General features: G+C 40.3%; 1 protein-coding gene across 4 annotated transcripts in view; it reads left to right on the top strand.

The window, feature by feature from the left end:
• Positions 1–25,559, top strand: part of PCSK5 (proprotein convertase subtilisin/kexin type 5) — a 458,607-nt gene that overhangs the window by 240,827 nt on the left and 192,221 nt on the right. For all 4 annotated transcript variants that reach the window (XM_066257063.1, XM_066257062.1, XM_066257065.1 and 1 more), the window contains exons 11-12: positions 21,458–21,575; positions 23,853–24,041. In XM_066257063.1, the coding sequence (XP_066113160.1) occupies positions 21,458–21,575; positions 23,853–24,041 (307 nt within the window). The remainder of the gene's footprint in view (positions 1–21,457; positions 21,576–23,852; positions 24,042–25,559) is intronic.

Below are 25,559 nucleotides of genomic sequence, written 5' to 3'. Positions count from 1 at the left end.
CTTTCACTTCTTCAGACATACCCATACGTAGTACATGGCAGGCAGAGAACACAGCCAGGTGATCAGGTCCCGTGGATGCCTCTCTCCCCATGTAGACTTGATTACTCACATTACCCACCTGTGTTATGGACCTGTAAATGGAAGAGATTTCCTCCCAAAGCAGCTGCTGGCTTCCTGTTGACTGGCATGGACAGGTTCTCATTCAGGCTAGGAGGCTAGGCTTGAAAATGTGACAAATGTGGCTCTCTACTAATTCATCTGTGTATTTCTCTGAGTGGGATTACCCTGCAGCTGCATACTGATGAGCCGGTGCACAGAATGCCCTTCTCCTTTTCTGGGCCCATATTACAGCAGCCCTCACTGAATAATCCTAGAGCAAGATGAGTTCACACTGAGGGAAGCCCTGATGGTGGAAGCCACTCATCAACATTTGTATACTAATGGTACCTTAATTTTAACCATTTTAACTGAACTAAGGTGATCCTTTCCTGCTGCTCCTTAAATGATAATAATAACCACCTGTTATAGATGTCTTCTGAAGGTTTGGTTTTCAAAATAAACATAGACCCATGAATACATACTTATGGAAACAGACTAAACATTATTTTGATTGTTCATGTTGTGAATACTCCTATCTAAATTTCAGACACCTTTTGACTTTAAACCTCCTCCAGATATGGTTTCTTTGAAAATAAGTGGAATAAATATCACACATCTATCGAAGAATGTCCTTGAGACTATGTACGAGAATAGGAAGTATTTTTACAAGACCGGACAAACAGATGTGATAGTCGCCACAAGAGACCTAAACTCCAAATTCCAGTATTTTGCTGCTGACCAACATTTGCAATGCCAGGAAATGACTTTGGCATTAATTTTTTTTTTCAGTATTATTTCTTTCTCCTTTGATCCCTTCATTTTCCTTGTATGAGCAGTCTTTTCTGTTTATTTCTTTTCTCTTATTTTCAATTCTCCCCTGTGCTCCTTAACACGTACAACTCCGCGGTGGAGGTGAGGGCTTTGCCATCTGGGTGGTTTTCATCATGGAATTTAATTTATGTGGTCTCCTCATTTATTCATTCACTGAGCATTTTCAGTGTGCCAGCCCAACCCATGTTGAAGTGCACCCAAAACGTGGAAGTGGAAGGAAATGTCAGAGGTCCCATGGCATTGCCTAATCTGATCTGTCTATGGTGTGATTTACATGCCAGAACACATTTACACTGCACCCTTACTTCCCCTTCAGTCACACCCCAGTGACCTGCCAGGTCATGGTAATCAAGTGTCAATGATAGTTTTCTCATCATGTAGAACACATCCTAACCTTAGCAGCAGAAGGTGTCTAATACAGAGACTGTCATGGCGTGTGATGTACATTTTGACCAGCTGTCTTTGTATCTATTGGTTATGTGGAGCCATGCTGAGGACTTGAATTCAGCCTTCTTCTCGAATACATAGCTCACATTATCTCAGGAAGAACTTGGCTATCTGTTGTAAATCTACTCCCTTCTTTTTACTGCTGTAATCTGAGGACCCTGCAAACCCACCACCCCTCTTCTCCCTCATGGCCCGGGCTGTGCGAGCTGACTCCTTCCCCCAGGTTGTGGGTACAGTGATAATTATAATTGAATGCATGCAACATCGGTGCTTTAGTTTTGTTTTTCTTTTTTTTTCAACGTGTCTGTATTTGGATTATGTGACTGTAAAGTTAAACACTCTTAAATCTAGGAACAGGAATAGACATCAGATAATAAATTAGGACCTTCTGTCATCTTTACTAGGCGAAAGAATGAAAAAAATGTCATTGAAAATCAAAAATGACAACTAAGTGAGCGAGGTTACCACGCCTTCCATTTCACTGCCCTCCCAGACTATGTAAGTCTCTTTTTTTCTACCAGCATGTTGCTGAAACCTCCCCATCCCGACTGACTCTTTCTTTGACCACAACTAAACTACTAGATTTTTTTTTTAATTTCTAACTGATTTCCCACCATGGGGAAAACAATTGACAGTCTAACATGACTTCTTAGCCTCCGTGGCCTTAACGTTTAATAACCTTTATTACTTTTAATTGCCATCATTTTATTTCCACCGGTAGGGCTGGTAATTTTAAGATGTTCCTATGTATTTTTAATACCTACCTGTCTTGCTTTCATTTTGTAATACTTGTTAAAAAGAATTAGAAGTGCTGACACCATTGAGCATGCCATGTGTTGAATTGACACTAAAAGATATTGAAATGTGGTTTGAGTGTATAAAGTGATATCTGATGTGTTACCATTGAAAAAGGTAAAGCTGAGCTTTATATTATTATTTCACTGTACAAATAATATTTCATCTTTGCTACCTAGAGTATTGGTATGATGTTGGTAGCTATGATTAAAGCTAAATAATGCACTTTAATTTCTAATCTGCACACTGTTTTTGAAGAAAGGTCAAAGTGAAATGTTACTCCTTCTGGTCATTGTCAGAGATGATAGAGAATCAGATGCTTCGTGCCAGTTCCAATCTCATTTGCAGAAATAAGCACCTACTTCTCTCATATAATGCAAAGAAAATGAAACAGGGCTGTGAATGCATTTGGGTCTACCTAATATAATGTGCTCACTGGAAATGCCACCTGATTTTCCAAAAGATTTTGTCTTATAACATTGTGCTCTTTGAACTTATATTCATTTACTATGTTTTATCTTAAAAACTTTCCTTTTTATATTTGACCATTGTATATATGAACTTCTTGCTCAATTCACAAAAAAAAAAAAAAAAAAAAAAAGGATGTGAATCACACATAATTTAGAGATTTTTCTTTACTCTTCTGTCTGGCGGATGATTCACTTAAACATCTATGTGGGAACAGTAACAAAGAACCCCTGGTGGCAAACAACTTGCTCGTTGCTTAATCTAGAATCTTGTATCCAAAATACCCGCTTGTCCCGTTAGTATGCGTCTCATGACTTCAAAGACGTAAGGTTTAAAAATATTTTCTGCACATGAGAAATGTTTCCTTCATGCTGGCCTTTTAATGATAGTGTTAGGTTTGTTACACTTTGTGGTGTTTTGTTTTATTTTGTTGTATTTTTTCATCCCTAAGTACATAAGTTCATACATAAGTTTCCATGTGGTTTCACACTTAAAATCCATCTTCAAAACACAATTAAAATGACTGTGGCACTGTTGGACTATTACCTCTATACCAGATATGTATATAATGAAGAAAATTGTTTGAAGTAGTTTTATGGTTTTACTACAGTTTTAAGAACCTTTAAATTCTAGTAGGTAGCCTGTTATTATGTAATATTTTCTTTGGCCTTCGAGGAAGCCAATGAAAGTTTTTGTACTTGGTTTTTAGAATGTGAGTAACTAATACCAAACATAATGAGAAGGCTGAGTTGAATGAGAAGTGGAATTTGGAAATGGAAGACACCAAACATAGTCTTAAAAGTATATTTTCATCCACTACAGCTTTCTCCTCATTGAAATGAGGATAAAAATGCAGAACAATGTTGTGAGCTAGAGTGCTGTTTTGTGGTTGAAGATAATTAAATTACATCTAGTGGTCTAGAGAAAATGTATTAAGGACTTCGCGATAAAATTATCACTGATCTGTCTTCACACATTTTTATCTCATAATCACATATCAGTGAATATAATCATATGTCAAACACAACAGTGCTTATATTGGTAGATATCTGAACTGATTACAGTTGTCAACGTTCTGTCAACTTTCTAGTCATTTGTATACAATTTAAAAGCTGTGGCTATAAAATATTATTTTTAACAATATGAAAATGGATGTTCACTTAACAGAAAATTGATGTCTCTTTTGTTTTATCACCTGATGACACTCAATTTTACAAATTTTAATGAGTCTGGACTTCCTAGGTGTTTTATAAATTCTTTTAGCAGGAGTCTGGCTCTTCTTAATGGTAACAAATCTTGATACTTTGTGGTTATAATTGATATTTCAGGCAAAGATAAAATTATCAAGCCCTAAACCCAGCGATTACAGCGGGTGATCAATGAGGGAGCAGTCTTGTTTTCAGGTCAAAAGTATGTTATGACTATCAAGAAATTTAAGTGGATATCTTTGAATTACTGATAACTGGAATGTGATTTCAGTTCTAAAATAAGATACTCAAGAAAGGATTTAAACCAAGGCAGTCTTAAAAAATATACACGCTCTCTTACACACACACATATGCACATACTCATTCTCTTACAAAAAACTTTTTGATTTTTTTTTTCTTTTAGCAAGATGGGCAGGGACAGACAGGAGCAGAGAGACAGGAAGGGAGAGAGATGAGAAGCATCAACTCATAGTTGCAGCACTTTTAGTTGTTCATTGATTGCTTTCTCATATGTATCTTGACCTGGGGGCTCCAGCTGAGCCAGTGACCCTTTGCTCAAGCCAGCGACCTTTGAGCTCAAGCCAGAGACATTGGGATCATATCTGTGATTCCGCACTCAAGCCAGTGACCTTCATGTTTCGAACTTGAGTCCTCAGCACCCCAGACCAATGCTCTATCCACCATACCACTACCTGGTCAGGCGAGACTTTTCAATGTTTAACAATCCTTTTTCTTATTTGAGGTTTTGCTTTATTTAAAACAAAAACTTAGCATTGTATCTCAGAGCCTGGGCTCCAAAGTCAGACCCTTAGTATTGATTCCCAGCTTTCAGAACAAATTTATCTGGTAATCTACATGTATTCTTAATCAACTTTATTGGAGTAAATTTACATATAATGAAAAGCACCATTTTCAGGGTACAGATGTCTACATTCATGTGACCATCACCATAGTCAAGGTAGAGAACATTACTTTCTTTTTGTTTTTGGTTTTTTTTTTTCATTTTTTCTGAAGCTGGAAACGGGGAGGCAGTCAGACAAACTCCCGCATGCACCTGACCGGGATCCACCCGGCATGCCCACCAGGGGGCGATGCTCTGCCCCTCTGGGGTGTCACTCTGCTGTGTCCAGAGCCATTCTAGCGCCTGAGGCAGAGGCCACAGAGCCATCCCCAGTGCCCGGGCCATCTTTGCTCCAATGGAGCCTTGCTGCGGGAGGGGAAGAGAGAGACAGAGAGGAAGGAGGGGGGGAGGGGTAGAGAAGCAGATGGGCACCTCTCCTGTGTGCCTTGGCTGGGAATTGAACCTGGGACTTCTGCACGCCAGGCTGACGCTCTACCACTGAGCCAACCGGCCAGGGCCTAGAGAACATTTCTATCACCCCAAAAAGTTCTTTTATATTTCTTTCTCATCCCTTAGCCCCCAACCCACCCTATGCAAGCAGATATACTTTCTATCACTATAGATTGGGTTGTCTTTTGTAGACTTTTCGATAAGTAGAATCATTTGAAACTGGTTCCTTTGTCTCCATATAATATTTTTAAGGTTTATCCATGTTATTAAGTTTATGAGGAGTTTATGTCTTATTATTACTAAGTAGTATTTCACTGTTGGACTGTACCACAATTTATGTATATACTTTTTTATGGATGGTTTTACTGTTTGCAGTTTGTAGTTGTTGTAAAACTGGTATGAATATTCATGTACAAATACCTATCATGACAAATTAGAACTTTTTAAACATTAGACAATCAGAAAAGGGCCTTCTAATTAAGAGAGACCTGAGGAGCAAGGGGCACAGGCCAGGCATGTGGCATATACAAGGACTTGATCACAGAAAAGGTAGGAGGGCACTGTAGCCAGGGTGGTGTAGAGGGAAGAATGAGAAAAACAGGATCATATATAGAATTTAGCACAGTTCTTCATTCATAGCATGCACTCAGGTAAAATTACCATTCACATGCCATGCATCTTTCTCATACAACATTTAGTATGAATGAATAAACAGTCAATATTCTGTTAAGATTTTTGTGTGATAAAAATGGAGCATAGTGTATGTTTAGATGTGCACAGAGGTGTGGCCATTAACATGCTGTGTGTAGCTTACAAATAAATCTAGTTCCCTATTACTTTCAGATATGAGGTTTACTACTTTATATTCTCACACTTCTTAGGACACTTCTAGTCTCATTTTTGTGGTCTCTTTTATCTAATTTGGGTTATAGTTTTCATTTGTCAATGAGATTAGTCAATGAATCTGATTAGTTGTATTCTCTGTTTTTTATAAGGCCCTGGCTGATTGGCTCAATGGATAGAGCATTGGCCTGGCGTATGGATGTCCTCATTTGATCTCCAGTCAGGACACAGATGAGAAGCAATCATCTGCTTCTCTCCCCCTCCTTTTCTCCTTCCGTCTCTCCCTTCTCCCTCTCCCCTTCTCGAAGCCAATGGCTAGGTTGGTCCAAGTATCAGCCCCAGGCACTAGGGATAGCTCAGTTGATTTGAGCATCGGCCCTAAACGGGTTGTCAGTTGGATCCCAGTCAGGGCACATACAGGAGTCTCACTATCTACCCTCCTCTCACTTAAAAGAAAAAAACAAAAAACCCTGTGTAGATTTCAATAAACAATAAGTGGGCTCAGAGGTATGGGGAAAAAAAACATAACCTGAAAATCATTAATGAATTACATTAATGTCACATACATAACCTAGGTCTGAAACATAAATATAAGCAGGTGGAAGATGTTTCAGATTTACAATTGGGAACCGAAGCTTGTCTGAAATAGTTTCTAGAGTGATTACTCAGTTTAAACAGATGCATTATTTTGTTTATTTGTGTTTCTTGGAGGATTAGGTATTAAAACTGGACAGACAGCTATGGTAAAGGCAATGGTCAGGAAAAGGGAGAAGAGGGCCCAGTGTGCAATAAGGTGCCGGTATAGTGTGATGAGGAAAGTAATTTAAAAGAACTGACAGCAAAGCTACTTGAATCCTAGACTTAGGAGCTCTCTTTTGATCTGAAAAACATTTTGGAGAGCCACTCTACTGGTTTGGAGAAAGTGAGCTGGATTGTAGTAATGACTTTAAAGCAAGTTGATTCTACTTGCTTGTCTGATGCCAGAAAGAGTTTCTTTTTTTAACTGATGGTGTAAATCCAGTAGTCCTATAATATGTCCTACCAAATGACATGTCTATCAGAAATCGTTTTGCTAAAATGGATGAAAATTCTCTTGCAGTGATCATTCTATATTCTCTTGGTTTGTGATTGCGTATTTCTGACTCAAGGACTGTGACATTCAGCAAAACTTTTTGTCATCTCTTGGCCTCCTTCTATAAATCAGGAGAGTTAGAGAGTTGGGATATATTATCACCTTTGCTAAATTCTTTTGTTTTTCAAAGAAGAGAAATAAATGCTTTTTGAAATGGCTTTTTAATAAACCCAGGGCAAAGGATGTGGTGAAAATATTGCTTCTTGAAAAATGTCAGGCCAGAAATTGTTCTTTGAGAAGGCTTCACAAATTTCCTTTGACCAAAGTCCTTTTGCTTGTTGTTATTGTTCATAATGACCTTCAGCAAGACACTTAACTTCCAATATTTGAATTATTTTTCATATACCGTTGCGGCCTCTGTATTTGCCGCGTGACTTTGCAGAGATTTAAAGAAACAAGTAACATAATTCCGGTGAACCTCTTGAGTTGCTATAACACTGTTGCCGCTAGTGTGACAAAAGCATGTCCAGTTTGTGAATTGCTTTTTCTCTTGGTTAAGGTTTGCATAGATAGTCTTCTTTTTGGCCATGAAGCAAACTTAGAATCGTCTTTAGTACTAGGAAGCTGCATTGCTTTTTTGAACCCTCCAGAGGCTACAATGTGTATTCTTCCTTAATATACTGTTTGAGATGATTTTGTCTGGAAGTCATTTGCTTCTTTTCATCTTTTACCCTCAGAAGTATCTTCAGAGTCAAGGCAAAAGATATGTGTCCTGCTTTGTTCTAGGGTTCAATATTGTTCATCTTAGAAGCCTACACCCCCCCCCATACACACACTGAATTCCAGGTACATATGATGAAAGAATTGGAAAAGATGCTTAAAAATGCAAGAAATATCTGGGACTGTGCGGTAGGGCTGCCGTACTTGGTTGCACAGAAATCAAGCCTGGGGTCCACTCACCAAGCCATGTGCCTCCCAGTGGGCTGATGGCTGCCTTAAAGAAAGTGGTACCTATCTTTAAATCACGTAGGTTCCGCCTGAGTAGCCCTGTTGCACGGAATTCTGTTGTAATTTCTTCTGCAATTACCAAACGTATAGGCATACTTTAAAAGGTGTCTGTTGAGAGACAGTTTTGTTCATTTTACCTATTACTTCAACCTTGACCTACACATCAGCTTTGTTAGCAAAGTAGCTTAGTGTTATCAGAGTCAGAGTTGTCCATTCTCTGTGATGATTTCATCATTATCTTTACCGCCAGCTCTCTAGACAGAATTTAAAGTAAAACCTTAGAATTTAAGTGAATGCTGAGCACCCATCTATTATTCTTTTACATTCTCTCTTTTTTTTGTGACCAAAAATTATTGGAGCTGCTTCAAGAAGTCTAATATACAATTACTTCACTGGGAGCTAGTAGAAGACTTATATGTGGGGTGAAGAGGCCTTATAACTATTGACATGTAAAGGATGCATGAAGCACAGATGTGTGGCAGTCACGAGAAGGTTTTATTTTATGCTCCCGTGGTAATCATCAAGCTGTCTTGTGAAGGCACTCCCAACAGACCACCTTTTCCTCCAAGGAAAAGGGCTTTAGATGTAAAAGGGGCCTTACCAGGTGACGGTGCAGTGGATAGATCGTCGGGCTGGGACAACAGTCTTTTACAAAAAGATGTAAAAGTGGAAAATGTGGTTGAGGTGCATAGGAGAAACTGTTACTGAAATAAGTATGTGCATATCAGTTTGGACTCTGACATCCATGGTTGAGGTGCATAGGAGAAACTGTTACTGAAATAAGTATGTGCATATCAGTCTGGGCTCTGACATCCATGGTTGAGGTGCATAGGAGAAACTGTTACTGAAATAAGTATGTGCATATCAGTCTGGACTCTGACATCCATCGTTGAGGTGCATAGGAGAAACTGTTACTGAAATAAGTATGTGCATATCAGTCTGGACTCTGACATCCACGTTCCTAGCACAGACCATAGCACCAGCTCTCGGTCCCCCATCACAGACAGAGGGCTGTAACTTGCTGTGACCACACTGAGACTGTGGGAAATGGGCACAGCTGTAGCTTTCTAAATGGTTCAGGAGCAATAAGATAACCCAAATAAACAAGAGACAAAGGGACCTCATGATTACATCTTTTCAAAGTACAATTTTCCTAACAGTGCCTTAGCCCACCCGTTTTTCTCTCCAGAGAGATCTTGATGTTGGTGCCAGTGTCTATAATATAAACCAGACCCAAAGATTCAAAAAGAGATCCTGAAAGTTAATCCTGCCCTAGTTCTACGCATGACTTCCTAAGCCACTGCATCTAGCAGGGTACAGTTACATGCAGGCGACGGCTCTGCAGAATCCATCTGGATCCATCTTCTGTGAAATAAGTAGAGCCAGACTTTTCTTTTTCTTAGAATCTCAACTCATACTCTTTACACATGTTCACATTTTGCTAGCCTCAGGCATTCTAAAGCAATTAAACTTCTATCACACATCCCAATAATAGCTTCAACAGGCTTCACTTTATGGTGTTATGCCAGAAGACAAGGTGCACCCTTAAGTTCCCAAGGTCATCTTTGAAAGAACCAAAAAGAAGGGTGTCGTGATTGCTGCTTCATGTTAACAAATTGGAAGTTGCTCTTTGCCACTCAATGCCATTCTTCCATCTGTGCATGCCTGGTTAGCTCTAATAATAAAAAGTTTTTTAAAGGGTGGGGTGCTGAGGCATGAATAGAAAATAAAGTATCTTTTCCATATTAATAAGATCTCCACACTCCGGGAAAATGTTTGATAGACATGACTGAAGAAGGTCATTTCTCAGCAAGAATAGGGAAAAAGGGTTATGGGCCAGATGTTAACTTTCCTTCCAAACCCCACATATTTCTTTTTTCTATGCATGATATTTTAATGAGTTTTGAGAGAGCAGAGTTTAGACAGCTGATTTGCAAAAGGCAAAGAGGATAAAAATGGCCCACTGTTCATTTGTGATATATAGATAAATACCTGAAATGATTTACTCCCTTAGCCACCTCATTTATTTGGAGGCTGATGCTTGCTTTGAGAAATTAGTTGAAGTAAGTACTGTATGTCTTATAGACAACAATAACCAATAGATACATATATAATAAAAAGAGATTCCAAATACTTGGGATAGAGTCCTTGTGACTTTGGGTGAGTTCTTTTCTCAGACTTAAGTTTTTTTTTTTTTTCAGCTCTAAAATGCAAATAATACTATTGTGTCAACAGGACAGTTGTAAAGATTTCATTAGCTAAAATGTAATAAAATGCATGTGTAAGATATTATTTTTACTTCCCCCCCAAAATTTATTCTAAGCATCTTATTTTGGGAAGCATGCTTGATACATTAAATGTACTTTAACCGTTAAAGATTCAGTAAAATAGATTAAAATAAATTAACTAGAAGCTTCAGTGCATTTACTATTTTCAACCTTTTAACTAAATATGATTTTTTGTTTTGTTTTTAATGACAGAGACAGAGAGAGACAGAGGGACAGATAGGGACAGACAGGCAGGAAGGGAGAGAGATGAGAAGTGTAAATTCTTTGTTGTGGCACCTTAATTGTTCATTGACTACTTTCTCCTATGTGCGTTGACCGGGGCACTCCAGCAGAGTGAGTGACCCCTTGCTCAAGCCAGCAACCTTGGGCTCAAGCCAGCAACCATGAGGTCATGGCTATGATCCCACGCTCAAGCCACCCCACCTCACGCTCAAGCTGGTCAGTCTGCGCTCAAGTGGGATGAGCCCACACTCAAGCCGGTGACCTTGGGGTTTTGAATCTGGGTCCTCCATGTCCCAATCTGCGTCACTGCCTGGTCAGGCCTAAATATGATTTTGTATCTCAGCTCAATCAAATCCTTATTCTTTACTAACAGTACAGAGAATGTAACTCCTTGAGTAAGGGCATCCAAAAAAGAAAATATCTAGAACAACTTACGCTTGAAGAGTGTGGGCTAATATATCCATAAGTTAATTAGAACTATGTCTTCTTAAAATATCCTAATAAGAGAAGCAAAATATGTGTGGTATATGAAAAGATGTTGGCATGAGGGAAGAGTACTTGTGAATCATGCCTATAGATTACAGGGGTCCCCAAACTTTTTACACAGGGAGCCAGTTCACTGTCCCTCAGACCATTGGAGGGCCAGACTATAAAAAAAACTATGAACAAATCCCTATGCACACTGCACATATCTTATTTTAAAGTAAAAAAACAAAACGGGAACAAATACAATATTTAAAATAAAGAACAAGTAAATTTAAATCAACCAACTGACCAGTATTTCAATGGGAACTATGCGCCTCTCACTGACCACCAATGAAAGAGGTGCCCCTTCCGGAAGTGCGGCGGGGGCCGGATAAATGGCCTCAGGGGGCTGCATGCGGCCGTGGGCCATAGTTTGGGGACCCTTGCTATAGAAACTCTACCCATATGTTGATATTAACTAGGCTTCAGCATTTGGTTTTCTGGGAGAGATGCTAGATAGCCCTAATACCCTCAGGAAGTAGGTCACAAAGTGGGGTACCTGGAATGACAATATCAGCATCACCCAGGAACTTGTTAGAAATACAAAATCTTGACCTTACCTCAAAACTACTAACCATTGGGACTGAGCAGTGTGTGCTTTCACAAGTCCTCTGGGTGATTCTGATGCACATTCCATTTTGGGGAACCACTTGGAAACCCAAGTCATCTACTGTATGTAATAAGTTAACTTCTTCCTTGTGCATGTGAATGAATGGTGCTAATGAAATGAAGTACCATCCTTAGCAGAAATGAAAAAAAAAAATAATTTCTCTTATCAGTGGGTTGTGGGGTGGGAGTGTGTTTGTTTGTTTGTTTTGTAGTTCAGGTAATGAACCCCATTTGTGAAAGGTGCTCAAAATGTCCCATTCCTTGTCAGTCATTTAGTCATTTATTCCCAGCAATGTTCCTTCTCCTTTGTCAATTGGACCATAATCCTACTTTCAAATGTTATATCTCCCATCTTAGGGGTGGGGGTGGACCTATACTTTTCCATTGTCCTACTGCCGTAATTCTGTTCTTCCCTAAACAACTAAAAATTTCCAAGTAGTCTAAATTAGCTGCTGCCATTTCCTTACTGTTCCCTCCCTCTAATTCTCTGCAATTTTTTTTCTACTCCTACCTTTGAAGTGCAATTACTCTTTGAGACTTCAGCCATTCCTACTTGCCAAATCAGAAGGCGGCAGCTTGGGATTTCATGCATTTGATCTACACAGTCCAGATCTGTCTTTCCTTGCCTTTTGTGATGCAAACATATAGCCCTGTTCTTTGATACTTTACTGACTCTTTTCTCTTCCTTCCTTTCACCTTAGCCATTCCGTGAGATCTGTTGCTTAAGGGGCAGGACCAAGAGCAGGAGTACCCCCTGCTTGCTCTCTCTAGCAAGTGAGCTCTCTCCCTTACACATCTTGATTTCACTGCTTTTCTTCCACTCCCTGCCTTCCTTTCAGTTACAAGTGTCACCTTCTTATCAATAATTTCCAGTCCTACATCTTCAACATTGACTTCATCTATTACTAATCTTGAATCTCTGCACAAGGCTCTCCCTAAGTCATTTAAAATTCAGAACTTCCCGAACAATCAGTGAGTCATCTTTTACAAAGCATCTCCCTAAAACTTTCTAGAATAGCAATTAAACTTATCTTTTTTTTTTTTAATCATTGGCTACTCATTGCCTCCATTAAATTCATCCATGTGATGCCAGGGCCACACAGCCTCCCTGAAGAAGCCTCCAGTCCCAATGTCCTGTTCTCATTACTGTCCTGCTGTTATGCCTCCATGAATCCAAATCTTACTTAAAAAGTTAAGAACCATCTAAAGTCTTATTTCTTCTAAGTGCATATATAGTCCTCATTAATGGCCTGTTTTTCTGAGGTTTAAGTAAATGAAAAAGAATGTTATGATAAACCTTATGTAGGACTTGAAATTTCTAAGGATAAGTGTTAGCTTTCTTCTCAATGAAATAGTGACATTTCCAGTTGCAAGGAATAATTTCCTCTTTGTCGTCGCTCTTCTTTGTGCTTTGTGATCATCACATCAACAGTGGGTATTGCCTCTATATCAGGTGAGCCATAGATGAGTGAATGGATGAAAAGTAATCATATCTTGCCTGACCTGTGGTGGCGCAGTGGATAAAGCGTCAACCTGGAAATGCTGAGGTCGCCGGTTTGAAACCCTGGGCTTGCCTGGTCAAGGCACATATGGGAATTGATGCTTCCAGCTCCTCCCCCCTTCTCTCTCTCTGTCTCTTCTCTCTTTCTCTCCCTCTGTCTCTCCCTCTCCTCTCTAAAAAAAAAAAAAAAGAATAAAAAAAAAATTAAAATTAAAAAAAAAAAAAAAAAGCCCTGGCCGGTTGGCTCAGCGGTAGAGCGTCGGCCTAGCGTGCGGAGGACCCGGGTTTGATTCCTGGCCAGGGCACACAGGAGAAGCGCCCATTTGCTTCTCCACCCCTCCACCGCGCTTTCCTCTCTGTCTCTCTCTTCCCCTCCCGCAGCCAAGGCTCCATTGGAGCAAAAATGGCCCGGGCGCTGGGGATGGCTCTGTGGCCTCTGCCTCAGGCGCTAGAGTGGCTCTGGTCGCAACATGGCGACGCCCAGGATGGGCAGAGCATCGCCCCCTGGTGGGCAGAGCGTCGCCCCTGGTGGGCGTGCCGGGTGGATCCCGGTCAGGCGCATGCGGGAGTCTGTCTGACTGTCTCTCCCTGTTTCCAGCTTCAGAAAAAAAAAAAAAAAAAAAGTAATCATATCTTTGCAACCACTGAGTCTGAAAAGGCACTCATTTGAAATAATTATCAACTACATTTTCTATTTCTTTCTTTTATGAGAATTTAAGGAAAAAGCAAATGTAAAGGAAAATTAAATGAAGAGTTATCTAAAAAGTGAATAAGAATATGGCTGCTGGCTTGTCAAGGTCCCACTCTGGTAATTGTTTGCTCGGGTCACACACCCACATCCAGGCCAGAAAGTCAACATATGGTCAATTAAGTTTTACCGACAGGCCCTTGGAGAACATTTTTTATCTTATTCTCATCTCTGTCCAAACAAGCTTAGTTTCCTAAAAACAAGCACTCTTGTGATCTGCATATGCCGTGGGATCTATCGCTAGGTCTCCCCAGCTTGGTAAAATAATTTTCTACCTCCATTCAAGAAATACTAGTCAGTTACCTTGAGCAAACTCCTTGCTTATTATAACCATATTGGAAGTAAATAAAAATTGTCCAAAGAAAAGAAAATAATTCGACATTTAAAAAAATATATTTATTTTATTGATTTTAGAGAAAGGAAGGTAGAGAGTGAGAGAGAGAGACAGAATCATCAATCTGTTCCTGTATGTGCCCTGACCAAGAATCAAACTGGCAACCTCTGTGCTTCAGGATGATGCTCCAACCAACCAAGCAATCCAGCCGGGGCGACATTATTTTTCTTGAAATGGAAAAAGGACCTTGAGAAAAGGCAGGGATATCTCCGTATCTTAACTCTGTATATGAAAAAAATAATAAATATATATTTTATATGTACTATAATAGTGTAAGGAAGTTTATTGTACACAGAAAAGAGGGACTCGTGTTTTTCTAAAATCTCCTTAATTCGCCTCTGTAATGATGAGCCTGTCTGACTGCCTACAGTTGCTGACCAGACCCATCCTGAGAGGTGCTTTGAAGTACAGGTCCTGCAGACAGCCAAGTGTCAGTGTCTGGAAACTTTCCACATGCAAGTCCTCAGTAGCGCTGGTGATGGCTGGCATATTTGGACCTGGCTGGAGTTGTTACTAGAGCCGAGATTTTAGGAAGAACAAGGGAAAAATAAAAACAAACCATGCAGAATGAGGCAGATGCCAGCAGCTCCATTTTCCAACCATAAGGGAGTCTGCGTTTTGCGCTGTGCTGCCTTTCACACTGAAATCTGAAAGGGTACCTAGTGAAGAGAGCGAGCCAGAGAAAGGGAGTAAGGAAGGGAATGAGGAATTCTGGAAGCACCCTGGCTTTCATCTGCCCGACATGTTTAGGTGAGGAAATGCTGACATAGGAGACTGAAGTGCATTACTTGCCACTTTTCATCTTTACAAATCTTCCACTACGTTGTGATATTTAGCTGTTTAATTATATTTTTAAAAGGCAGGACTTATGTGTTTACATGACGCATGTGAGATGGGGTGACCTAAGGAAAGTGTCCCAGGCCCTCTCAAGTTTCACCCCTCCTCCTACTGTGCACATTTGGCTGGTTTGATTAATAGGTGCAGGAGGCACAGGGTCCCTGGTGGGAGCTGTTATTTCAGAGCAGGTGGTTCAACGTTGAGGATCAAAGAACCCAAAGGTGCGAGGACTGCACAGCTGCAGGAGCCCTTTGATCTGCAGTCAGGGTTTCTCCCCACCCGCAGCTGAAGCAGCCTTGTCAAGACAGGAATTTGAGTAACTACCTTTTAGTCTGGTGGTTTACTTGTAGGTAGATGAGAATAAGCACAGCCTGCTTAAGGGCAAAGGACCCAAACGCAATCAATATCTGTTGGCTTTTAGTTCTCCCCACATTCGCCCTCACCCCCTTACTCCCTGCCAGGTTTCCTACTAATGCCCATCCCCTGCTGACCACTCACCCACATGCTGCCCACTCCAGGGCAGCCAGTTTCCTTGCTGCCCAGTGAACCACAACAGGCAGACCTGATGCTGATTAAACCAGAAGGCTCCATCCTGGCCCTTGGACCGTTCTCCCTGCATCTCCGCCTCCCTGAAGCCCATGCACACACGGAAGCACAAGTGGAATAATCGCTTTCCCTGTGTAGGTCGTCTTACCTGGCTCTGAGTGTTGGCTCACATGTATTGAGGACTTTCTGTACACCAGGCTCTATTAGGTTTTTTCACATCCGTTGTCTTTTCTGCTGATTTCTTACCCTTTTTAAGTCCTTTTTATACTGACAGCAATGATATGGTTGGTGCTTTTAGTTATTTCTTCATGAATTCATAAAAATTATCCCTGTCTCGCCCACTGCCTGACTGAGAACACAAAGCATTTTCTGTCCCTTGGATCCTCGCCGTGTTGAATCTGTAGTAGATGCTCTACACCCCAACAAGTGGTATAATTCATTGGACAAGTTAGTTGCTTATGTTGGGTGAAGTGTATTGAAATTCACACTCTCTAATAATCAAACAATTAGACCCAATTTATCGACCACATTCCGTATCTTGGTAGTTAATGTGTATCTTAATGAACACAAATCTAAGTTCAGGATGTCTGTATACCCTAGTTACTAGATTATTGATATTGAAAAGTGACTCTGTTGCCATTCCTAACAGCATTGCAGTCCTCACTTAGGGTGGCCACTCTCCTGGTTTTCCCACGAACGAGGGCTTTCCTGGGCCGCAGGACTTTCATTGCTAAAACCAAGACAACTCTAAAAAAACACAGACATTTAGGCACGCTGATCATAAAAAATGATTCCTTCAGTGGAAGAAGTCAGCTGGAATTTTCTGTTAAATACTCAGTAATAAAGACCTGTCATTTAGTTACTTTTTTTTTTTTCCAGTTACAGGCAAACTTTTCTGTGTCCCGCAGGCTTCTGCTATGGAGTTTCCGCTGTCGCTTGCCCGATTTTACACTCCGTGCTGCGTGCCCCACTGTCGGCACGTCTGGCGGCTGGGAGCAGAGAGGCTCGCTTCAGGAAGCTCAAAAACATTGTCAAAAATCTTTTTAAAACCAATCCCTTTATTATATAGAGAGTGCTTTACTAATAGTCATTTTAGAGTCATCATGAAGTGGCCATTCAATGTAATATTTAAAAAGAAAAGAGAAGATTAAAAATAGCTGGCTCCAGTAAGGATAGTTCACTAAAAGAAATGAAAATACACCAAACTCCCCTGGTGATAGCTTCCTGTGCTCAGAAACTTCAATTTTTTCCTTCTGCTGAGCTGTCTAGATTTTATTTAATTGAATTTTTAGTCCCCCTAGCTAAAACTGTTATTTAAATTAGCTGTGCCTGCTTCAAACTATGCAACCACGTGCTTCTGTGCTTAATGATTAGCTTCTCTGATATCATCAGAAAATGAAAATATACCTGCTGGAGAACGTTACGTTATCCTGACTTTTCTTGTTCATCTAACTGGTCTGAGGAGAGACACAGGCAGATACCTTTGAATAAAGACTAGCTGTACTTTCAGCGTAGGACAGTCCCACTATTTGTAAGCTGATCTGCCTAAACAGTCATGCAGCCTAATAAACAAACAGGGTTATACAAATTTTCAATTTCTCTTTATTAAGTTTGTCCAACATCATTCTACTAAGAAATAAGTTTGCTTTCTGAAGTAAACTTCAGTAATGTTGTTTCAGGATTACCAATTCCTCTAAATACCTGCCTGTTCCCTCAGGATCTTTCTGAATATTGATTTTTGAATCTTAACTGGTGTTAAAACTACGACTTGTATGTTGACTGCCAACACACATAGGAATGAAATACTTTGTTTGAACTGGTTAGATGCCTGCTCACACCAATGTTGTAGTATTCTAATGTCATAGAATTTTTTATTTTATTCAGTGCTTGCATGGAGAGGATTCCACTTGATCAACATAAAGTGATTTCCAGGCTCAGGTTTGGCTCTGAGCTTGGCATGGGAAATTTGCCCAAATAAAACTCCTTTAGTTGTGGGATGGCCCATATCACAACCAGTTGTTTGCATGGCATATTTGCTCTATTCATAAGTTTTTTAAATGTGTACATTGGTGCTGTAGTGGAATAAAATTTTTTTAGTGTTAATGATGACTTTATAGGAGTCAGTAATAAAAATAGATCTCCATTTTCCCTAACAATTCTCTTGTAAACACTTTATGCCACTTGGTGAATTAAATAAAATTTCTCCGATCAGTTGTGTTCATTGACTTCACAAATATACAATATGTGGACGCTCTCCTCTAAGCCAGGTGCTCTGTGGCCACTGGAGGGCAATCATACTCCTTGTGGCCTAGACAGACGACTCAAATGGTCACCAAAAGAAAGATCAGTGTTTCTGAATTTATGGGTCATTTTAGAGCACAAACCTTATACTATGTAAAAAATATTATTACATGTCAATTGTAACTGTATTTCAGAAAGTTATTAGTGCCTCCAAACTATTTAATGGCTATTTCCCCAGTTGACACCATGTTTTTGAAGGAGTTGATCTGCCCAGCATATTCATTGGGTAATTATTCTCTCATTAGCCTTTACCCAAAACCAAGTAAGTGTCAATCAGAATACATGGAGATGAAAAATTGCCAGCAACCACCCCTCACCAAAAAAAGATATAAATTTATTTTATTTCCTTAGGCTATGTATCATGATTACCGACAGATATATAATTTCCAGTATTTTAAAATACTAAAATTCTCCAATGCTGACTCAATGGCTTTCACTGCTCTAATCTAATTCTCTCATTTATGAATATTCTAGTAATATACATTTTTGTTGTTGTTGACTTGCCAGTCTGTAGTTCAGTGGAGCTAGTGAGCCCCTTTTCTGAACAACTACTCTGAGTGTTCCATGGAAGGACAGTCTCTGGAGCAGAGCAATTGAATTGGGAAAGAAAACAAATTTATGGCCTTCGTAAAGACTCAAGGTGCTTTTCTGCTTAATTCAAGTGGTTAACAGGCATGAAGTGTTTGTTGTATTTGTTGACTCTGAATTTATGTCCCAGTGGTTGTGAGGTTGACAGTTATGGGGAGTGGTGGGAGCAGAAGCAGAGTGTGGCTCAGCTGGAGCCCAGACTGCCCCTGTTTTGCATACTGTTCAAAGCCTTCCTTTTCCCCAAGCCTCCACCTACCCTCTTCCCCACCCGCTCACGTACCAGTCAAATCTGTCATCCTTTCCCCCTAAACTGAGATAGAATGATAGGTTGCGCTGGTTGAAAACTACTTAGCACTCGCGCGGGGTTGTTTGGGAACTGTGTAGAGGTAGAGAGCTTGCCATAGCACCTGTGGCAACAATTTTAGTTCCACCAGGGAAAGAAAATACCTGCTGCTGTTCCTGATGAAATGACATAGGCTACGGTTAAGGCATAAGTGAGAACATAGGATTTACATCAACATTACCAAAAAGATCTTCACAGTTGGGTATCCTTAAGCCCAAACTGGACATTTCTCCGGTATCATGTGGGCCACTCTGTCTCTTATTGAACTAAGGCGGCAAAATTGCTTCACATAATATTATGTAACTAAAACAAAACTAATAGAATTGTTAATGGCAGTTACCAGTTTGTGATGAGGTTATTGGTGAGTTTTCTTTCTTCTGTTATGGGTATATTTACAAGTTATTACAATGACATGAATTGTGTTTTAATCAAGAAAAAATCATAATAGAAGTTGCAAAAGTACACGTATAAAAATTCTACATATATCTTTGCCATAGCAAAGTAATTTTGTTCAGTATGTTCTGACTGGCTAAACCTGATATTATAGTAATGAGCTCTTCCATTTGTATAGTTCTTCACACAGATTTTCCTGCATGAGACATATTTAGTAATGGTAATGGGATAGATAATAATATCCTAAAATGAGAAAATTGTAAGTTAGGTATTTTATCTTGTTGGCCAAGAATTATATATCATAATTAGCAAATAGCAGAAATAGAACAATATTTCTGAATACTAGGACAATTTTATTTTTTACATGCTTTAACATCTTTTTCCTGATATGTATAATGTTTTGCTAAATCCCATGAAACATATAAAGAAATATAAGGCCCATTTCCTTTCATTAAGCAGTTTATAATACAGTTGGGATAAACTTTATATGCTGATGGAGTTAATTGTCAATTTGATTGATGGCACAGATTAAAAGTATAGTGCCTGCCACACAGAAGGCACTCAAGAAATAACAGGCAGATGGATGGGTGGGTGGGTGGGTGGATGGATGGATCAATCGATGGATCGATGGATAGATCAATGGTCAATGAGTGAGTGGATAGCTGAATGGGTGGGTAGGTGGATGAATGATTGTGTGGATGGATTGTCAGAAGGGTAAATGGACTGACAAATTAATTAGAAGTATTGGACTATAAAAGAGAAAAACCCACTCATCACAGATGATTGAATTTCAGTAACTACCTATTGATTTTTATAGGCCAGAGAATATTTCAAGAAAGAGAAGATAGTCTAGGTAGGCCTTCAGGAACTTGTGAGAGTCGAGTTTGACTCTTAACATAGGAGTAATGAAGGAATTCTGAGGTGAGGCTCGGCATGGACAAAGGCCAGAAAACAGAGCACAATGTGACTGAGGGTGTTACAGCTGTAGAAAGGGATAATTGCTAAATTAGAAGATTTGGTGAGGACTTTGTTTTGAAATGGGACTATATCTTTGTTAGAATGGGACTATATCATAGAACATCTTGAATTCCAGGAGGAAATGTTTAAATAAGCCTGGGAAGCTACAGAAATTTTTGCATAAAGTAATTAATGTTATAAGGAAAATGTTTCAGGCAACAAACCTGGTAGAAGTATGACTTTGTGTTAAATATAAAGATATGAGACAGTTTAATACAAGGTGAATATCTGAAGTATTCAACTGGGGTTTTAAAGTATTATCAGAAAGAACTACACAAGTTGACCTTGCTGTATCATTAAAATGTTCCTATATGTAGTTGAAGTTTCTGAGACAGTTATGTCAACTTCATCTTTAGATCAGTAAGTATTCTCATTGAGAAATAGAAGATGACATGTGAGGATGAGAAGCTGGCATGAAAGTCTTGAGGCCTCCAAATATTTTATGCATAAAGTTTAATAAAATTTTCATATGCTAGAGGACTGCTAATTATTTATGTCTTCTGGGATAGTCAACCTACATAGCAGACATGTCAGAAAATTGGTACTTTTTGCATTTAAGTTCTTACTGCACTAGGAAAAGTTGTGTACATTGTCACTTCTCTTTAAACCTAGTATTTTATCTTACAAAATTGGTGATGCCATCACTTGACTAGAAGTGGTTAACAGTGAGTTCTTAAGCAAGCTATATGTATTAGAATCCAGCCCAGCCACGGAATTGTTAGGCAGTCCCAGCCAAGTTTCTCTTGTATTCTCAATTTTCTCATCTATGAATTATGATAATAACAGATTAACATTTTAAGATTGTAAGGAGGATTAAATGTAAAAATATGCACTAGTGCCTGCCATATAGTAACTGTTCGTGAATGATAAGTCATGTTACTAGTAACAGTGATCAATAAGTGATATATATTCAGCTATTTTCTTGTGATTGCTCACTTGTTTTGTTTTTAAATCACTGCTATAAAGAAAGCTGGGATCCCTTAGGAATGTGTTTGTGTTCTCTGCTGAATGAAATTATAATTTAGAATATATAGCATAGGTTGCTTGTAACTGCAAAGCTGACCAGCCTCTTGCCTTTTGTAGTGAGCCATCTCTATGGATTTGGACTGATGGATGCAGAAGCCATGGTGATGGAGGCGGAAAAGTGGACCACTGTTCCCCAGCAGCACGTGTGTGTGGAGAGCACAGACCGACAAATCAAGTAATATTTGCTGCAAATAGACAGCATGTCGATTCCTTGAAAGAGAGCAGGCCATGCAAGTGCTCAGAACAGCCCAGTGTTACACATGGGCGCTAAAACCTGGTGTAGTTGTTTTCTACTGCAATTATAAAATTCTAATAGGATGTCTAAGATCCTCACTAGTAGATCCCAAGAATCCTTAAAAGAAAAACATCTCCTGAAAGGGGATTTGGTGGGGGTGAGGACGTTCCTAGATAGACATTCTTAAGGTTTCTACTCTGTCAGTATATCTATTTGATGGTACCAGGTATTCTCTGTAAGTCAGTGTACTCCAAGAAACTAAACCATATGTTCTGGAAACTTAACTACATACCACATAGTTCTCCAGAATGTTGCAAAATGTACAGTAAATGAGATTGCAGTTTGTGTAGAGATTTCAGGGTTCCTCCCTGCAGAAACTCGGGGAGGCTATGCTGACAGGGTTGACCAAGCAACAGTGTGAAGCGCTCCCAGGTGCCAAATCCAAAGCATAAGCTTCATCTTCATAACTGTATCAGTATTTTGCTTTAGGCTTTATTTTTAGAGAGTTGACTCTCAGAAAAAGTTATGAAATTTGGTTGTAATGAAACTTGAGCCATTATAATTCTTGAGAAAATTTGTTAGGAAGCAGAAATAAATGAACTAAAGGCTTTTTTTTTTCTCTCTCTCTCCTATTTTATTCTTTTGTGGCAAAGAATAAGAAAAAGATAAAGGAGTGAAACTAGTATTTATGGGGCACTGATAAAGGGCCAAACCAAGGGCTTAGAAACTTTATGTGAGTCTTCCTAAAGTTTGTAAAAAATCTGGGCATTATTCTGCTCCCATCTGACAAAAGAGGAAATGAGCTCAGTGTGAATATCTGTTTATTTATTCACAATTTTTTTTTTTTTTTTTGTATTTTTCTGAAGCTGGAAACGGGGAGAGACAGTCAGACAGACTCCCGCATGCACCGGACCGGGATCCACCCGGCACGCCCACCAGGGGGCAATGCTCTGCCCACCAGGGGGCAATGCTCTCACACCCACCAGGGGGCAATGCTCTGCCCCTCTGGGGCGTCGCTCTGTCACAACCAGAGCCACTCTAGCGCCTGGGGCAGAGGCCAAGGAGCCATCTCCAGCGCCCGGGCCATCTTTGCTCCAATGGAGCCTCGGCTGCGGGAGGGGAAGAGAGAGACAGAGAGGAAGGAGAGGGGGAGGGGTGGAGAAGCAGATGGGCACGTCTCCTGTGTGCCGTGGCCGGGAATTGAACCCGGGACCCCTGCACGCCAGGCCGACGCTCTACCGCTGAGCCAACCGGGCAGGGCTTATTCACAAATTTATTTACCAGTTTGGGAACTATTTTTCTCGCACTTACTGAATATCAAGCACTGAGCTAGATATTAAAGATAGAAAGAGGAACAAGAAATGCTTCCTGCCCTTGTGGAGCTGACAGCCTACTGGGAGTCAAGCCCAAAACATGTAATTACAAATCACAATAAATGAATGTTGAAAACACAAAGGGTAGAAAATAACAGGTGGGGGCATATTTTTCCTGTGATTCAATGACAGTCTCAGGTGAAAATTAAACTTTGACCATGAAGAGTCAGCCATATGAACAGCAGCAAAACAAAACACCTGAGGCAGAGTAGTATACGCAAAGGCCCTGTGGTGGAAAATGTGAATTATTCCAGAACTTGAACTGATGCCAGTGTGGCTGGAGCCCACTGTTAAGGGGAACAATGGCACAGCAGGAAGCTAGTGAAGAAGACAGGAACCTATGGGCAAGAGGAAGTGTGTGCCATGGGTTATACAGCAAGGAAATGGTAGACCAGGGTCAAAGTCCAAGGTCATGTTAATCCCCAAGCTTCCACTGTATCACAGTACCCTATATCAGTGACTCTCAAAGTGTATTCCATAGATCAGCAACATCACTGGCACCTGGAACTTCTTGGGAATCTACCCCAGCCTTACTGAATTAGATGTCTGGGGCCAGGGCCCAGCAATCTGTGTTTGAATAAGGTGAAATTCTCAAGTTAGATATCCACGGCCTGTGTGAAGACAAAAGACATTAAATTCCCCCTTTTGTCTCACTTGCATCTTTCCCACTGCCTAACCACTGTTAATCATTTAAGTGATCCAGTCATTCAGTGATAGCACTGTGTCCTTCAGTATCCAGCAACCAGCTGCCTACATTACAACGTGTGATGTTATTCTAGGCCTGCAGGATCTCAGCCAAGCTCTGCCATGTGCCTCGCTCAAACTCCCTATCTCTCTGTTGCAGGACAATTCGCCCCAACAGTGCAGTACGCTCCATCTACAAAGCTTCGGGCTGCTCCGATAACCCCAACCACCATGTCAACTACCTGGAACATGTAGTTGTGCGCATAACCATCACCCATCCCAGGAGAGGTGACCTGGCCATCTACTTGACCTCGCCCTCAGGAACCAGGTCCCAGCTTTTGGCCAACAGGTACAGTGAATGGCCTCTGCCCACCAGTGTGTATAAGGGTTACATTGACACTCAGCTATTCTTCAGAAGAAAGGGCCAGCAGCTCCTTACTCAGTATCCTAAGAACTAACAAAAGGGGCTCATAGAAGGCATGATGGGATGGTCATAGTTCTCACTGCCTGTATATAAGTAGAGAGTGTGAAGCTGCAAAGAACAGTATTAACAGATAACAGTTGAACAATATTAAAAGGATCCTGCAGAAAAATCGAAGGCCACCTGTTGTTCCTTATCCTAAAAAATAATTAATGTAGTGCATTAATTCTTTAGACCTCTTAGATTCTCTCCCCTATCCTTAAATGTCTGCTGGCATTTGGTACAGATTAACTGAACTCTTTTGCCCAAGCACTTTCTGAAGTTCAAGGAAACTCTATTTGTTTTAAAACAGTATTGGCAAATTTTTTTCTGCAGTCAATTAGTAAATGTTTTGAGCTTTGCAGCAATGTTTCCATTACAACTACTCAACTTCACCATTCTAGTGCAAATGCCACTGTAGACAATATAAATGAGTGGGCATGGCTGTTTTCCAATAAAACTTTATTTACAGAACAAGCAGAGGGCCGGATTTGGCTTGAGGACAGACGGTGTAGTTTGCAGACCCCTATTTAAAGGTCGGCCTTATAGCCTTTATTGTCTTAGACGGCACTCAGTTTCTCTTCTTAGCTTCTTCCCTTCTCCCTCCAAACATTTCTCCAGCAGGTAATTGTATTGCCAGGATCCTCATGAAAGAACAGAATGTTCTAGCACAAGTTTTCTTTTGACCCACTGGTTTTTTTGAGTGGTTGGGAGCATGGGCAGGGGATGATTGTCAATAAGCAGGACCAGATGGGAAAATATCAGGTTGTCCTATTCACCTCATTCCCATTACAGTTCTAAAATACAAACCATAACCAGAAAGAAGCCTGAAGGATTCTTTGACTTTTTTTTTCTCCAAGAGGAATATTTAATGGAAACACAAACCTATTATCAATAACACATAAAGTCCAAATGAAAGCCAACCTTTTCTGTAGATGTAGCCACCTGAGCACATACCAGGTGACCACTGACAGGCAGCGATGATCTCTGCTAGCACAATAACGACAGTTCAGAGGACGCAAGGCTGGGAGCCGCAGCAAGCCCGCAGAACCAAAATGAGACTGAGCAGTTGCCAGTTGCTTTTCAAAATCCCCAAATTCCGTCTGCTCTAGGGCAGTGAGAAAAAGGGAGAGTAATAAATAGCACTTCTAAGTGACTAGAAGTACAGATTCCAAAATCTTCAAGTAACTTTTATTTCTTTGCTTGGAGGTCTTGCTGCGTTCTTTCAAACCTAACATCTTCCATTTGGGCATGTGGTAACCTGGGTTTAGTAGTTTATGAAGTGCAGCTTAGCCAGAATAAGTGTGTGCAGGTGCAAAGAACAGAAAGGTGCTTTGGCCTCAGAGAGCAGGCATGCTCCCCTCCCTCTGTAGACAAGTATCTCAGCTGGCTCCTGCCAGGTAATTG

This window comes from Saccopteryx bilineata, chromosome 2 (assembly GCF_036850765.1).
Source record: "Saccopteryx bilineata isolate mSacBil1 chromosome 2, mSacBil1_pri_phased_curated, whole genome shotgun sequence".
Lineage (NCBI taxonomy): Eukaryota > Metazoa > Chordata > Mammalia > Chiroptera > Emballonuridae > Saccopteryx > Saccopteryx bilineata.
This window is presented reverse-complemented; position numbering and strand designations above follow the sequence as displayed.